Genomic DNA, 18,371 nt, shown 5'->3' with positions numbered 1-18,371 from the left:
TGACTGTGATCCTAACAAGTCTTTCATCTTGTGTAATAACAAATAGTTACATTCAAGTGCAACTATGGTTTTGAAAATTATTTGTCAATAATTCGACATTTTGAGCAAAGGAAATGTATTACTAGATTAAGAATATCTGCTCACAAATTGCAAATTGAATCTGGTAGATACCAGGGTACTCTTCGACAAAACCGAATTTGTCTCAGGTGCACCTCAGGTGAGGTTGAGGATGAAGTTCATTTTTTATTTAAATGTGACACTCATTTATTAAAAAGAGAGGAAATGATGCAAAATATATTAAAATCATGTCCAAACTTTCAAAATTTAAATATTGATAACAAATTAATTTGGATAATGAATAATGAGGATCCTAATGTACTATTTGCATTTTACAAATATATAGAAGATACTTAAGAATTAAAGTACAACTTAATCTGCAATAACTAATTCATTATAACTCTTTAATATGAATTTGGATACCCTGTTAAGCCTGCACAGATCATAAGAAGAATTTCAAATTCTTTGGCACCGTCCCTTGATGATCTTTGCTGGCTGGACACAGAATCTATAATCTTAGAAATATGTTTTAAAAATATATTTTCAATAATTAAGGAGCTTGACTCATCTGCATTAAGTACAAGTAGGGACTCCCCTTTAAGCACCGACTCTTGGTGCTTTCTGCAGATAAGTCATATTAAATATCCTTTATTAAATAAACTTTGTTATTTGCAGTATACCTCATAGTCAAATGTGGGAGTGCTTAATTGCTTTGTTTTTTATTGGGTTCTTTTTGTATTTTTTTGTATTTTTATATATTGACATTTCTTCGCACAAACTACTAATGCCTCATGTTTGTCTTCTCAAAGTGAAGATACACTTACAGGGTGCACTTGAGTCATTTTCAACATAGTATTCATTGAATAATAATACATTGCTACTATTTCGTTGAGTGTATTTTCTGTGTTATATTATTTTATTTTATTATTTTTATAACACTTGTTACATATCTTTACTGTGTGTGTATTGCATATGTTACTGTTTATAATAATATTGTCTGTATCATATGCCCTCCTGGGGCCCTAATTTGGTAAATAAAATATTCTATTCTATTCTATTCATACATACACAACGGTACAACCCGATCCCCAAGCTGATACATACAAACTTTGTTTTTCTTTTAAGTTCTTAAAATTTCTCAAATTGAGAAATGTTGTTTGATTTGCCGAATCCTATCTATAAAAGAGAAGACAGAATGTCTACCAACTGTCCATCCGGACCAATAATGATGTAGAAGGTATTTTTTTTATATATATTAGTTACAAAATAGTAGAGTTGGTATTTTTGCCAATGAGACAAATATTCAACTGAAGTAAATGAAGAACATGGAAGTAAGTAATTATTGAAATGACAGTCTAATAAATTCTTCAATAAAAAAAATATACGAAACTGTTATTAAATTTGTCATCTGCTATAGCGATTCTTCTCTGTTATATGTACTCAACATTTCCTTTCTTGCAATAAAGAATACAGTAATGGATACTCATATAACTTGTGTTTTTTCTACACACAACTATTCAAAATACTGTCAAATTTATGAAAAATATATCGATATAGGAAGATGTGGTGTGATTGCAATGAGAAAACTCTCCATCCAAATAACAGTTTATAAAAGTAAACCATTATAGGTTATTATTATATACACCAAACAAAATATCAATCTATAAAGACCTTGTTGATATTGTAAAAAAAAAAAAAAACAAGTAAATAGAAGCCTGTGATGTTACCTGAAAAAAAATACAATTTATAATTATTATATACACCAACCTAAACCAGAAGATCAATTAATCAGGATTTGATTTAATTAAGTGATTACAAGTGGCATTACCTTAGTTCACATCATCAGACAATTGTTGAATAAACAAACCAATTATAGACTAATGATTTGATTAATCAAGTCATTATGATGAGTTAAATTTAATAGGTTCCAGTGGACTAAAGTAAAGTAAAAGTAAAGTAATCTTTATTTAAAGTCGGGGTTTCATATATACATAATAACAAAGAACATGAGCTCTTAAGAGCTCTTTAACCGACTGATATTAATAAACAAAACATACATGTAATAACATTAGATACACATACAACACAAACATACAGACATCACACATATATATTAATACATAGATAGCACATGCAGAATAAAAGCTAAGCAAGATATATTAAAACAAATGTCTAATATCAGCACATATATAGTAGCACATAGTATTTATATAAGAGTAGCACATGCAAACTTAAACACTTTAAGCACAAACAAAAGACTGCATGCAGCTATAGCAAAGGTAATGCATAAGCAAAAGAAATAAATGGCTAAATAAAAAATAAAAATAACTGCAAAAAGATAAAACCATAAAAAAAGCAAACAAACAGCAGGCTTCGAGATCAAGTTATGGGGCAGCAAGTAAGTACATTATTTACAAGAACTGCATGTACATTTTTCTGAAAAACACCAGGTGGAGATAAAATTTTTGAACTGGCCAAAAGTTGATAAGCTCCTTGCCTCATTTGGCAAGGAGTTCCAGAGTTTTGCTGCCTCATAACTAAAGCTTTTCTTACCATACCTTGTTGTTTTTGGCCGTGGTATATCTGCTATGCCTTTGTACCTGAAGTTATATGAATTTTCTTTAATATTTACTAAATTGTGTAGGAATTCTGGACTTGATTTATTTATTATTTTATATGTCTCTAATGCCATGGTTCTCAATCTTCTGATTTTTAGTGCTGGTAGCTTAGATTGTTCAAGAAGTGTATTGTAAGAGTTTGTGTAGTCGTCGTAAATAAATCTGAGTGCTCTTTCTTGTATTTTTTCTATTTTCTTTGTGTTTTGTTCACTGCAGAAGTGCCATGTAAGAGGACAGTAGCTGAGGTTTGACATGATAAATGAGTGGTATATTGTAAGTTTTGAAAGTCTGGTGAGATGAGTGCCAATTCTTTTTAAAACGTTTAGTTGTCGTGCAGCTTTTTTGCAAATATTTGAGATGTGAGTGTTGAAATCCAGTTTAAAGTCTATTGTTACACCGAGAAGTTTCACTTCGTCGTCACATTTTATGTTGAATCCATTTAGGTTGAAAGTAATATTTTGGGTGTGTGTTTTTTTGCCTATGGAAATTGCCTGGAATTTTTCTGGGTTTGCCTGCATTTTGTTGAAAGAGAACCATGAGATTAGGGAATTACTGTCTTCCTCTAAGGGTTTAATAACTGATTCCAAAGTAGTACCTGTTTTTGAGAGGGTGTTATCATCAGCATAGTTGTATAAATCACAGTGTTTGACAAAAAGAAAAATATCATTTATAAAAACATTAAATAATACAGGGCCTAGTATAGATCCCTGAGGAACACCTTTATATATATCTTGCATTTGACTGATACTCTGGCCTATTTTTACACACTGTTTTCTTGCAGTCAGATAGCTTTTGAGTAATTCCAGAGCAGATGGACTAAGGCCATATTTTTCCAATTTCAAAAGAAGTAAATCATGTGGGAGACAGTCAAAGGCTTTACTAAGGTCCATTAATATAGCCGCTAAATATTTATTGTTATCCAGTGCCTTTTTCCAATCTTCCAAAATTTTGAGTAATGTTGACTGGCAGCCATAACCAGCTCGAAATGCCGCAAGAAAATGGTCGAAAATATCATCAAAGTATTTAGTAAGTTGATTTTCTATGGCTGTTTCAAAAATTTTAGATATAGCAGGTAAAACACTAACTGGTCTATAATTACCCTTTTCAAGAACACTGTTTTTTTGTGAACAGGTGCCACTTGGGCAATTTTTAATGAGTCTGGAAAAATGGAAGTGGATAATGATAAATTTACAAGCTGTGTGATAGGTTTAATCACTACAGGTTTAGCAGCGTGTAAAATTTTTGGTGATATACCATCTATACCAGTAGCCTTTTTAACGTTTATTTTACCAATTCTTTTAGAAACAAATTCCTCATTTATAGGCTGAAAAATAAGTTTATTTGATGTTGACCCATTTGAGTATTTATTACTTATAGCTTCTATACTTGGGTGTTTGTCATTCACCTGTATGTTGTTGTCACCAATGTTTTTTGCAACATTAACAAAAAAGTCATTAAAAATTTCAGATATTTCTTGTTGGTTCGTGATGATTTTGTTGTTTTCCTGCAGTATGGTTTCTTTTTGGCTGGTGCATCCTTTGTTTGTAAGGAATGGCTTAACTGTTGGCCAGAAATCTTTCGACTTAGGACCACCTGTGCAGCGTTCTATGAAGTATCTATTTATGGATTGTTTTTTAAGTTTAGTGACAAAATTTCTTTGTGTTTTGTATGCATCCCATGTCTTGCTGTTATTCATTTTTTGAAATTTGTTGTACAGCATTTTCTTTTTATAAATTGCAGATTTTAACTGTTTGTTCATGTATGGTATCTGTTTAGATAGTATTTTTCTTTCTTTAAAGGGTGCATGTTTATTTGCTGTTTCAATAAACTTCTTGTTGAAGTTTTCATACTCAGTATTTATGTTATTATGAGGGTCAACATCCCAATTTAACTCATTCAAATCAGATAAAAAATCATTTACATCAAAATTTTTAAAACTTCTACATTTTCTGTATTTTGGTTTGATATTAGGTCGTTCACATTTTATTTGAACCCCAATCAGGTTGTGAACATCACTTAAGCCACATCCAAAATTACATCTTTTACCACATTTATTTTCTTGATTAGTTAAAATTACATCAAGAAGAGTTGGTTTTGAATTTCTATTATAACATGTTGCTTTATTAATAATGTTTTTAATACAGAAAATATCACAAGAATCATTTAAAGTTGAGCTTTTATTGTCATCAAGCATATTGAAGTTTAAATCACCCATTATCAAAACATTATCATACTTTTTAATGACTTTGTCTGTTGTTAAGTTAAAGTCAGTACTAAATTTACTGTCTGGCATGCTAGGTTGTTTATAGGCACCAATAAATAGCCACTTATTGTCTTCTGTTGTTACCTCAAGTGCAATTGATTCAATGTCCTGAAATTCAGCTTGTTTGTTTCTATCTCCTGCTAAATAAATTATTTATTTAGATATTCTGTGTATGAACAAAAAGGAAATGAAATCGCCATGAGTTAAAGTTATCATGGAAAAAAACTTCATGTTTTAAAATATGTTGAAGCTGCTATACAACAAACGACTCAATAACAATCATGTTCGTATCGATTTAAAATAGTTCTTTAACTGGTACTCCAATACTTCACTTACCTGTTGTCATCCATCATCGGACACCTTTTGCAAATTCATACTGTGTCACAATTTTCTCCAAGATCAATATAGCTATTTCTTATTTTATTATGGGGCCGGATCGACTTGGGACCGGATCGACGTGGGCCGGATCGACTTGGGCCGGATCGACTTTGGGCCGGATTGACTTGGGGCCGGATCGGTTTGGGGCCGGAACGACCGGATACCCACAATTTTCCGGTAGAGAAACATGTCAAACTTCACAAAAGTATGATTTTTTTGCTACGATACAATTATATAGCACAGTAGAACAACATCAAGATTTAAACTTTCACCATTCGGACAAATGCTTATATTTTAAAGCCAGTTTTTGTATCTTTGAATATCCATTGTCATTGTTGGTGAAAGAAAATTCTTTGAAATTCGAGAAAAAAAAATTAACAGGTGCCGGATTGACCTTTTCTATAGGTATTTGAGTTGGTAAATGGACAGAAAGTCACAGGACAAAAAGTCACAATTATGCACGCCTTTTTGACGCCATTTACCAGATAGAGGGGATCGCCTGTATATATATATCCCTGCACTATAAACATTCTTGAAGCATCTTAGTGATCGTCATTGTGCTGGGTAAACTAGAAATAATATTTGTTCTGTAGGTACTAAATCACAATTCCCTAATGACAGCAGTGCTGAAAGACAATTATGAGATTTCAATTTGCCGAATAATTTGTACAATATACATGTATCTTTATAGTTTTCCTACCACTAGCTCAACATTGGAACGGAAGTGACAACACCCCTAAACGCACAAATCATGTTCATGAAAAATAAAGTTTTTGACAGAAATGCATCGATCTTTAATACATATATTGATATTAAAGTTTAAGAAATGGGTCATTATACTTGAAAAATAAAGATAAAATTGAGAATGGAAATGGGGAATGTGCCAAAGAGACAACAACCCGATCATAGAAAAAAACAACAGCAGAAGGTCACCAACAGGTCTTCAATGTAGCGAGAAATTCTCGCACCCGGAGGCGTCCTTCAGCTGGCCCCTAAACAAATATATACTAGTTCAGTGATAATGAACGCCATACTAATTTCCAAATTGTACACAAGAAACTAAAATTAGAATAATTCAAGACTAACAAAGGCCAGAGGCTCCTGACTTGGGACAGGCGCAAAAATGCGGCAGGGTTAAACATGTTTGTGAGATCTCAACCCTCCCCTATACCTCTAGCCAATGTAGAAAAGTAAACGCATAACAAATCACTGTCAATACGCACATTAAAATTCAGTCCAAGAGAAGTCCGAGTCTGATGTCAGAAGATGTAACCAAAGAAAATAAACAAAATGACAATAATACATAAATAACAACAGACTACTAGCAGTTAACTGACATGCCAGCTCCAGACTTCAAATAAACTGACTGAAAGATTATGATTTCATCATATGAACATCAGGCACAATCCTTCCCGTTAGGTTTATTTAATGATTTATTTAAATTTAATTGCGCAAAAGAAAGATTTGTTGGCACCATGGTCGGAGCCTTTTAAGTGCCAAGCCACTTTAACATTTTGTTTTTTCAACAATTACTTTTATCATCTTTGATATTTTTTGATGAATTTTGTTTACAAAGTTGGTTAATATACAATAGTTCAAGAAAAGTACAAAAATATTTTTCGAGAAATAAGCGTTTTTTATTCAAAGAAAATAATCCGAAAAAATTAATTGTTACTTTTTTGTCCATGACTTTTTGTCCATGACTTTTTGTCCGTGACTTTTTGTCCTGTGAATTTCTGTCCTATGTTTTTTGAGTTCTCTGTCCAGTGGTTAAGACCAATGGCTACAGTGCTGAAGGTCCCGAGTTCGATTCTCACAGGGGTGCTAAAATTATCAGTACATCAGAAGGGTAATTTTCACCCTCTCACATACATGTAGTCCAAATAATACTAAATAGGGCTCTTCACAGTTATTTCATCATTATTGGATAGGGGGCAGATTATCATAATAGAGGTAAAAATGGTGTGAAAAATACGGGAAAAAATCATTAAAACAGAGCAGTTGTTTGGATTTCCCATACTTTCATACTACATGTATTTCCACCTCTTTCAAAAAAATCTGCCCCCTATCCAATATTGCTAAACTAACCGTGAAGAGCCCTATTATGACGTCTTGAAAGGCTATTATATTTTTAGCTCACCTGGCCCGAAGGGCCAAGTGAGCTTTTCTCACCACTTGGCGTCCGTCGTCCGTCGTTCGTCGTCGTTAACAATTTACATTTTGAACTTCTTCTAGAGAACCACTGAATGGAATGGAACCAAACATGGCATAAATGTTCCTTATGAGGTGCTGACCAAGTGTTGTTACTTTGTAGCCGATCCATCATCCAAGATGGCCGCCAGCGGGGGACTTAGTTTAACATAGGACGCTATGGGAAATGCATACAAATGACTTCTTTTAGAGAACCATTGAATGGAATGAAACCAAACATGGCATGAATGTTCCTTATGAAGTGCTGACCAAGTGTTGTTACTTTGTTGCCGATCCATCATCCAAGATGGCCGCCAGCCGGGGACTTAGTTTAACATAGGACCCTATGGGAAATGCATACAAATGACTTCTTTTAGAGAACCACTGAATGGAATAAAACCAAACATAGCATGAATTATCCTTATGGGGTGCTGACCAAATGTTGTTACTTTGTAGCCGATCCATCATCCAAGATGGCCGCCAGCGGGGGACTTAGTTTAACATAGGACCCTATGGGAAATGCATACAAATGACTTCTTCTAGAGAACCACTAAATGGAATGAAACCAAACATAGCATGAATGTTCCTTATGGAGTGCTGACCAAGTGTTGTTACTTTGTAGCCGATCCATTATCCAAGATGGCCACCAGCGGGGACTTAGTTTAACATAGGACCCTATTGGAAATGCATACAAATGACTTCTTCTAGTGAACCACTTAAATGGAATGAAACCAAACATGGCATGAATGTTCCTTATGTGGTGCTGACCAAGTGTTGTTACTTTGTAGCCGATCCATCATCAAAGATGGCCGCCAGCAGGGGACTTAGTTTAACATAGGACCCTATGGGAAATGCATACAAATGACTTCTTTTAGAGAACCACTGAATGGAATAAAACCAAACATAGCATGAATGTTCCTTATGGGGTGCTGACCAAGTGTTGTTACTTTGTAGCCGATCCATCATCCAAGATTGCCGCCAGCGGGGGACTTAGTTTAACATAGGACCCTATGGGAAATGCATACAAATGACTTCTTTTAGAGAACCACTAAATGGAATGAAACCAAACATGGCATGAATGTTCCTTATGAGGTGCTGACCAAGTGTTGTTACTTTGTTGCTGATCCATCATCCAAGATGGATGCCAGCCGGGGACTTAGTTTAACATAGGACCCTATGGAAAATGCATACAAATGACTTCTTTTAGAGAACCACTAAATGGAATGAAACCAAACATGGCATGAATGTTCCTTATGAGGTGCTGACCAAGTGTTGTTACTTTGTTGCTGATCCATCATCCAAGATGGATGCCAGCCGGGGACTTAGTTTAACATAGGACCCTATGGAAAATGCATACAAATGACTTCTTTTAGAGAACCACTGAATGGAATAAAACCAAACATAGCATGAATGTTCCTTATGGGATGCTGACCAAGTGTTGTTACTTTGTAGCTGATCCATCATCCAAGATGGCCGCCAGCGGGGGACTTAGTTTAACATAGGACCCTATGGGAAATGCATACAAATGACTTCTTCTAGAGAACCACTAAATGGAATGAAACCAAACATAGCATGAATGTTCCTTATGGAGTGTTGACCAAGTGTTGTTACTTTGTAGCTGATCCATTATCCAAGAAGGCCGCCAGCGGGGGACTTAGTTTAACATAGGACCCTATTGGAAATGCATACAAATCACTTCTTCTAGTGAACCACTGAATGGAATGAAACCAAACATGGCATGAATGTTCCTTATGTGGTGCTGACCAAGTGTTGTTACTTTGTAGCTGATCCATCATCCAAGATGGCCGCCAGCGTGGGACTTAGTTTAACATAGGACCCTATGGGAAATGCATACAAATGACTTCTTTTAGAGAACCACTGAATGGAATGAAATCAAACATGGCATGAATGTTCCTAATGTGGTGCTGACCAAGTGTTGTTACTTTGTAGCCGATCCATTATCCAAGATTGCCGCCAGCGGGGGACTTAGTTTAACATAGGACCCTATGGGAAATGCATACAAATGACTTAAAATTCTTTTAGAGAACCACTGAATGGAATAAAACCAAACATTGCATGAATGTTCCTTATGAGGTGCTGACCAAGTGTTGTTACTTTGTAGCCGATCCATCATCCAAGATGGCCGCCAGCAGGGGACTTAGTTTAACATAGGACCCTATGGGAAATGCATACAAATGACTTCTTTTAGAGAACCACTGAATGGAATAAAACCAAACATGGCATGAATGTTCCTTATGAGGTGCTGACCAAGTGTTGTTACTTTGTAGCCGATCCGTCATCCAAGATGGCCACCAGTGGGGGACTTTTGAATGAAATTAAACATGTTCCTTTCCTTATAAATGAGGTTGTGTTGTCACTTTTAGCCAAATTTTATATTTTTTTATATGATTTCAAAAACCCAAGTAGAATCAGGTGAGCGATACAGGCTCTTGAGAGCCTCTAGTTTTTCTTTAACACCTTTGCAGTCGATGTAAGGCGTCAAAGAAAAAAAATATAATAGCTTTTCAAGAGGTCATAATTATTTGGACTACCTCTCACGCACATCTCTGGTACCCAGACCAGAGTTTAAACTAGAATGGGTACTTTGGGGTCCTCGGTTGGTCAAACTTGCTCCTGACTTTGACCTGGAGATCAATCTACTGATATCTCTCTGGTTTGTATGTTTCCGCAGAGTGACCTGGTGGTTCTCTCAGAGTACTTCGGCTTCCTCCATTATAATAACAGATACTGCCCAGTGTCCTAACACTCCCTTGTGTTGGGTTGGGGATTGTCCTTGTAAATATTGAACATTGAAAGTACGTTAGTGACACATCTCCATTAATCATGATAGAGCATGCTCCTTAAATCAGGTTGGGAACAAACCCTCTATATGGTGATTATACAGAGGGATAATCCTTCTATTGAGGGATACAATTATCCCTTTATAGAGGGGTTATTTTGTTTAGACTGGATTAAAAGCAAATAAGGGCAGAATGGCATTTTCTGGTTTCATTGGCTATAATCTCTAGCGTTATATGCATCAATTATTGCACTTTACTAAAAATTGGGATGACCAGTTTTCTGCTTAAGTGACAAAACTTGCAAACTACTGTATATCTATCTGAACACCTCATCAACAACAAAAAGGATAGTTGACCTTTAAATTTTATGTTTAATCTAACAATAGAAATTCTGTTCAGTGAGGCATACATGTAAGTGAGTGGAATTAATAGTTATCCCATAAGGACGCGGTGTGTCAGTGTAAGATCATCCCGATGGCCGGAGGCCAGAGGGTGATCTTACACTGACACACCAAGTCTGAATGGGATAACCATTTTACATCCCAGCTGTTTTAGATTAGACGAAAAACCATTTACAATTCATAAAATCTAGTTAAGAACGCCACACAACCATTATTATATACTTTATATATTACTATATGATTTATACCCTTTATGACCCCCTAACACGATGAGTAGATATCAAACAATGTCAACTCGCCCCACTGGCCAATCGGCCCACACTATATCGCCACTTAATGAAAAAATCCCCCCACTCTTGAAACCGACTCGCCCAACTTTAAAAAAGTGTAAAATCAAATTGAACAATCAGTCTGACAACTCATTTATTTAACGAAAAGGGTTTAAACCCCACTGAGAAAAGGTCTGCCAACTCGCCCCAGTTATAAAAATATCTTGCTTCCTTTAAGTATGTTTAATTATTGTGATTTTGTATCCACTCCTCCTGGTGTAGTGGTATGTGTCGTGGCTTGATATGCTAAAGGTCTTGAGTTTGAATCCCTACATATACACTGGATTTTTTCTACGTGAATTTTGAGTGATAGTCTACTCCGTATAATTAATTATAAGTTTTATACTGGATTTGACATTCTCGCCAAAATGTTACAGAACAAAGGAAAGCATGCATAACAAAGAAACTTAAACTGGGGTGATCTTGTAGGGGTGATCCGGCCCAGATAGGGGTGATCCGGCTCAGATCATCCCTGTTAGAACAAAGGAGCTGGGATGTAATTTACCTTACATCCCAGCTCCTTTGTTCTAACAGGGGTGATCTAAGCCGGATCACCCCAGTTTGAGTTTCTTAGATATGCATGCTTTCCTTTGTTCTGTAAAATTTTGGTGGGAATATCAAATCCACTATTAACATGATTAAACTTATAATTAATAAAGACTATCAAAATTCACGTAGAAAAAATCCAGTGTATATGCTGGGATTGGAACTCGAGCATGACAAGACCTTTAGCATATCAAGCCATGACACATACCACTCCACCAGGACGACTGGATACGATCTAACAGTAATTTAACATATTTAAAGGAAGCAAGATATTTTTATAAGTGGGCCGAGTTGGCAGACCTTTATTCAGTGGGGTTTAAACCGTTTTCATTAATAATTGAGTTGTCAGACTGATTGTTTAAATTGATTTTACACTTTTTCAAAAGTGGAGCGAGTAGGGCAATTTTTTATAAAGTGGCGATATAGTGTGGGTCAATTGGCCAGAGGGGGGGTTGACATTGTTTGATATCTACTCATCGTGTTTGTTGGCATTCTAAACTAGATTTTATGAACTGTAAATGGTTTTTCCTCTAATATAAACCAGCTGGGATGTAAAATAGTTATCCCTCTCGGACTTGGTGTGTCAGTGTTAGATCACCCTCTGGCCTCCGGCTATCAGGGAAATCTTACACTGACACACCAAGTCCTTGTGGGATAACTATTAATGATCATCACAGATTACAATTATGGTGAACAATAGATTGTATATTTAGTCAGACAAGCAGTAAACTGGGAATGTGCATATTCAATTAAGTACATCAATTGGTGCATCAACTGTTGCAAGTTACTGCCATAATAAGTAGAAAATGCCATTTTGTCCTATTTTGATTTAAATCCAGTCTAAACAAAAATACCCGTCTATAGAGGGATAATTTCATCCCTCTATACAGGTATAACCACCTTTTAGAGGGTTTGTTCCCAACCCGTTAATCTCGATAGGGCATTTAGGGAGTGTACATGTACATAGATTCTACTGTACCCTTGCAGCTCTCGAGGGGTTATTCAGAGGAATTTACCAGACTGAGTACATACATTGTACATATATGTTCATAACATACAGTGACATAGGTGCCAGTTTGACTTGTATCCGAATTTTTGCTTAAATTTTACTCAAGTATAGAATAGCAGTAGCTTGTACATCTGGAATAGTTTTAAGGCATGCCCTAGAAATTATATAATTTTTGTCGAGCCTGCAACTTTTGTTGCAGAAAGCTCGACATAGGGATAGTGATCCGGCGGCAGCGTTAGCTAACTTCTTAAAAGCTTTATATTTTAGAAGGTAGAAGACCTGGATGCTTCATACTTTGTATATATATGGATGCCTCATGTTACGAAGTTTCCGTCAGTCACATGTCCAATGTCCTTGACCTCATTTTCATGGTTCAGTGACCACTTGAAAAAAAAGTTAAGATTTTTTGTAATGTTAAATTCTCTCTTATTATAAGTAATAGGATAACTATATTTGATATGTGCGTACCTTGGAAGGTCCTCATGTCTGTCAGACAGTTTTCACTTGACCTCGACCTCATTTCATGGATTAGTGAACAAGGTTAAGTTTTGGTGGTCAAGTCTATATCTCAGTTACTATAAGCAATAGGGCTAGAATATACGGTGTATGGAAGGACTGTAAGGTGTACATGTCCAACTGGCAGGTGTCATCTGACCTTGACCTAATTTTCATGGTTCAGTGGTTATAGTTAAATTTTTGTGTTTTAGTCTGTTTTTCTCATACTATATGCAATAGGTCTACTATATTTGTTGTATGGAATGATTTTAAGGTGTACATGTCTAGCGGGCAGATGTCATGTGACCTTGACCTCATTTTCATGGTTCAGTGGTCAAAGTTAAGTTTTTGAGATTTGGTCTTTTTATCTAATACTATATGCCATAGGTCAACTATATTTGGTGTATGGAAATATTTTATGATCTTTATGTCAGTTGCGCAGGTTTTATTGACTGTGACCTCATTTTCACGGTTCATTGCACAGTGTTAAGTTTTTGTGTTTTGGTCTATTTTTCTTAAACTATAAGTAATAGGTCAACTATAGATGTTGTATAGAAGCTTTGTTAGCTGTACATGTCTGCCTGGCATGGTTCATTTGACTTTGACCTCATTTTCAAGGTTCATTGGTCTTTGTTTAGTTATCTTGGTTAATGTTAAGTTAAGGTGACAGTTGTAATAAAGCTTAGCTTTATACTTAGGACTATCAACATAATATCAATGATTAGAAGGCGAGACATTTCAGCGTGTCGTTCTTGTTTAAAATAAGATTTAAATGCATTTTATGTTTTAGATAATTTAAAACTTTTCTGGATTAGCTGTGCACTTACTTCAGCCCCTGCTGAAGATGATAATGTCTCAATTGTATAATATGATTATATGTCTCTGATAAACTTAACTAACAGTTGAGTTTTAAGTGATACTGCCATCTCAAGGGAAGGACATGTATGAAGACCACTCATTCCACTTTTCTACCAACTTTTATTACTTACATGTATGAAAAAGGGTAAATCTCAATGAATAAAGGTCTGCCAATGCAACTCGCTAAATAGTAATATCTCAACAAATTTTGTAGCGCTTTTTGTTTAAGAAAAGAAGAAAAAAAACCAGGTCCATTTCTAAGGTTTTCCTCAGTATTTATCGTGGTCATTTAAATCATAAGATGGTAGCCTGTTAATAATATTCAATTTATTCATTGGGCTTTTACTCTTTTTATGCCCCACCTACAATAGTAGAGGGGAATTATGTTTTCTGGTCTGTCCGTTAATTCGTCAATTTGTTCGTTAGCCTGTCTGTCTGGCCTGCTTCAGGTTAAAGATTTTTGTCAAGGTTGTTTTTTATGTTTTTGATGAAGTCCAATCAACTTGAAACTATATCATGTATATTAAGTACACATGTTCCCTATGATATGATCTTTCTAATTTAATGCCAAATTAGAGTTTATACCCCAATTTCATGGTCCACTGAACATATAAAATTATAGTGCGATTTGGGCATCAGTGTACTTTGGACACATTCTTTTTTTATATATATTTTACTATAGTTTATAAGTTGGACAAGCATGACAAGTTGGCAGACTAAAATTTATCAATTGGTATTTTACTCTTTTTCATCATTTTTTCTCTAATATTAAAACATATTTAATTTATACACTTTACTGATGAATATGATCATTATAGATTATTTGTTGGTTTCTCGCTTGAGCCAGTACAGAATATATGAGAAAATCTATCTTAGTTTGTAGTGATAATTTTTCATATCGATTACTCTACTGTGCTGAGAAAGGAGATTATCAGTCAGTAAGATCAAAGGAAAAGTTTATAAAATGCGATAATGTGTTATTGTGAACTATAATCTAAAAAAAAAAACTATGATAATCATATAACATGTGTATGTTTCATGTTTCTAAGGGGCATTGTACAACTAGTGTTTAATTTTATTATAAATTGTTTATCTGAAACGTTTTCTACCTACATGTAGAAAAACAAAAATATACCAGTATATATTTTTATTTATTTAGGTGTCAGCCCTACTTAGGTGTTTACCAAGATTAAATAAAAGTCAAATCAGACATGTAAAGATTCAGAAACAGTCCGTAATTGATGAAGACTTTTCATGGGCTACACCAATTGTAGAGAGGCATATGGGAAGAGAAGAAAGAGTGAAAAAAGAGCAAGAAGTATCAAAGCTTCACATGGTACAGAGAATGAAAGATTTATCTGGGAGACCTTACTGGGAGAAAGAAATTTGTGAAAAATATGGACTAGATACAAAGGTAGTTAAAACCTGGTCCTAGAAGAGTTATAACTAGTCTATTTTAAATAAGGTCTTTTGGTACTCACTTATATGCTCATTAGCCTCTGGACAGTCATCTTTGAATTTTTAGTGGAATCTTGTCCTTATCAAGCTTTAAATATTTTCCGCTGGACATAAGGCAGAACAACAACCAACATGACCAAGCAAATGACAAACTTTATATATTTTTTTTACAATGATGATATGGATTTAATGGAATGATTTAAAACTTTATTTCAAAAGTGCAATTTGATAGAATATTGTACATTTATGTTTATACATGTAAGTTATTGTTGCATTCCATGGTAAATATTACATTGTACATAGTATACATGTATATATAACTAGCTACAATGTACATGTATAATGATATACATGTATATATAACTAGCAACAATGTACATGTATAATGATATACATGTATATGGCATAAAACTGTTTTAAGATAGAACAATATCTCTTGCATGTTAAAGACACCCTTTTAGATTTCGAGCCACCAGCAAAGTGGAAAGGCATTAATATAAGTTGTAATTACTTGTTTCCCAATCGACTATTAATAAATATGTTTAACCTGTATATGGCATACTTTAAATAACAATATGAAATACAACACATAATAATATAGGTACATTTGTATGCCTCATAAAATTGAGAATGGAAATGGAGAATTGTGTCCAAGATACAACAACCCAACCATAGAGTAGACAACAGCTGTTTATTTTTTACCTGTAAATTATTCATTGAACTATAGAAGAAGGTCATCTTAATTTAAAAGATTCAGAAGACATTTTCAGAACTGTAACCAATAAGAATTATCCTTACAATTTGCAAAAATAATAAGTGTTCAACCAATGTCATTTTATTTTATTTCAGTTTATGACCAATCATATTACCCATAATGCTCTTTGTTATCATTGTTAGGTTGTAACACATGAGAATACCATCATGTCATGTTTTATTTTTTAGTTGTACAAGAAAGTAGTACTGAAGAATACACCAAGTGTAAACAAAGACTTAAAATCAGTGGCACATATGATCAAAATTACACCTATTACATTTCCGTATGGATTACCTGAATCAGAAGAAGATTTCGAACACTGTAATTTACAAGACAATGGGGAATTCATTGTGAAGAAAAAATTGGAATCTACGAATGAAGGTTCTATAACAATAGATAAAGAACCAAAATCCAATATCTGGGAGATGGATTTTCTTGAACTGAAAAAACATGCCAGGAATAAATTGGATAATTGGGATATTAATTCTGAATTTTTCACTCCGGAACATGTGTATGAATATAATCAAGATAAGAAAGAGCATAGATATTTTGGAGATAAAGCCATGGGTGGTAAAAGGAAGGATTGGTATTAATAATATTCTTATTCTGCTGAAAGTTCTAATAAAATTAAAAAATCAGTAGCTCTTATTTAGTCTATTACATCATATGCTAAAGGTCTTATGAAGGATGGTAGCATTTTCCTGATGCAGCCATATTCTCTCTTTGATGTTTCCATGTACAGGTGCAAATTCCTCTTTTTATGCCCCTGCCATAGCGGAGGGGGCTTTAAGTTTTACACTTGTCAGTTTCACTAACTTTAGTTTGCCTCAACCAAATGTTATGAAACTTATACAAAATACCAATTACCACTAAATACATATCATGTTTGAATTTTGGTGGCCTCACTTTAACCGTTCTAGAGTAATGCCCCTTTACAAATTGAAAATTTGTAAAAATTTTTGTTTCAATTCTCTTACTTAAGTTTGCCTCAACCAAATGTTATAAAACTTACACACAATGCTTAATACTACATTAATATACAGAAAAGGTTCGAATTTTGATGCCGTCACTTTTACTGTTCTAGAGTTATGCCGTTTTACAAATGGAAAGATTGCTGAACAATTTCAAAAAATCAATCAAGTAATTTTGTTCAAATTGGAGTTATCTTCCTTGTCCATGATTATAGTTGAATCAATTACAATGAATGCTTTAAAAATCTTTTTTTGAAAATTGGAGTTATCTTTCTTTGTCCAGAATGGTAGTTGAATCACCTAAAACCAATGCTTTATAAAATCTTCTTTGAAAAATAAAAATATTCAATTTACTATCAACTGATAAATTAAAGCAATCTTTACCATGAAGTGCTTACAAGCACTTTGATTACCTTTCTAGGGTTATGCCCTTTACAAATGGAAAAATTGCTGATTTTTTTCGTTTCTGTTCTCTTCACTTAAGTTTGTCTCAACTGAATTTGATGAAATTTGTATATAATGCTTATTACCTCTTAACTCAGTTTAAGTTCAATTTTTGGTAGCTTCACTTTTACAGCTATTGAGAGATGTCCCTTTATAATGTTATATGGTAGCAGGGGCATCATTTGTGTCACATTCCCCAATTTTTTTTTATCTTTACTCCTCTCTAAAGTATGGGTCAATATTGCATTGTCTATTCCTACAGCCATTCATCCATTTGTCTAACAATTATATCTGTCTCCGTCCATTTGTCTAACAATTATATCTGTCTCCGTCCAATTGTCTAACAATTATATCTGTCTCCGTCCATTTGTCTAACTTCCATTTGTCTAACAATTATATCTGTCTCCGTCCATTTGTCTAACAATTATATCTGTCTCCGTCCATTTGTCTAACAATTATATCTGTCTCCATCCATTTGTCTAACAATAATATCTGTCTCCTTCCATTTGTCTAACAATTATATGTCTCCTTCCATTTGTCTAACAATTATATCTGTCTCCGTCCATTTGTCTAACAATTATATCTGTCTCCTTCCATTTGTCTAACAATTATATCTGTCTCCGTCCATTTGTCTAACAATTATATCTGTCTCCATCCATTTGTCTAACAATTATATCTGTCTCCTTCCATTTGTCTAACAATTATATCTGTCTCCGTCCATTTGTCTAACAATTATATCTGTCTCCTTCCATTTGTCTAACAATTATATCTGTCTCCTTCCATTTGTCTAACAATAAAA

General features: G+C 34.3%; 1 protein-coding gene across 1 annotated transcript; it reads left to right on the top strand.

Moving 5' to 3' along the window:
- The first annotated feature begins 5,481 nt into the window (after window positions 1–5,481).
- Window positions 5,482–16,795, top strand: LOC139486743 (large ribosomal subunit protein uL30m-like). Its single transcript, XM_071271675.1, has 3 exons — window positions 5,482–5,521; window positions 15,105–15,359; window positions 16,346–16,795. The coding sequence occupies exons 1-3, from the start codon at window positions 5,504–5,506 to the stop codon at window positions 16,748–16,750; spliced, it is 678 nt and encodes a 225-aa protein (XP_071127776.1). The 5' UTR covers window positions 5,482–5,503; the 3' UTR covers window positions 16,751–16,795.
- The last annotated feature ends 1,576 nt before the right edge of the window (window positions 16,796–18,371 follow it).

The sequence above is a fragment of the Mytilus edulis genome, chromosome 8, assembly GCF_963676685.1.
Source record: "Mytilus edulis chromosome 8, xbMytEdul2.2, whole genome shotgun sequence".
NCBI lineage: Eukaryota > Metazoa > Mollusca > Bivalvia > Mytilida > Mytilidae > Mytilus > Mytilus edulis.
This window is presented reverse-complemented; position numbering and strand designations above follow the sequence as displayed.

Excerpts from the sequence above, each read along its gene's own strand:
- LOC139486743 (XM_071271675.1), top strand. Across the intron at positions 15,360-16,345 it reads AATATGGACTAGATACAAAG|TTGTACAAGAAAGTAGTACT; the intron begins GTAGTTAAAACC and ends TTTATTTTTTAG.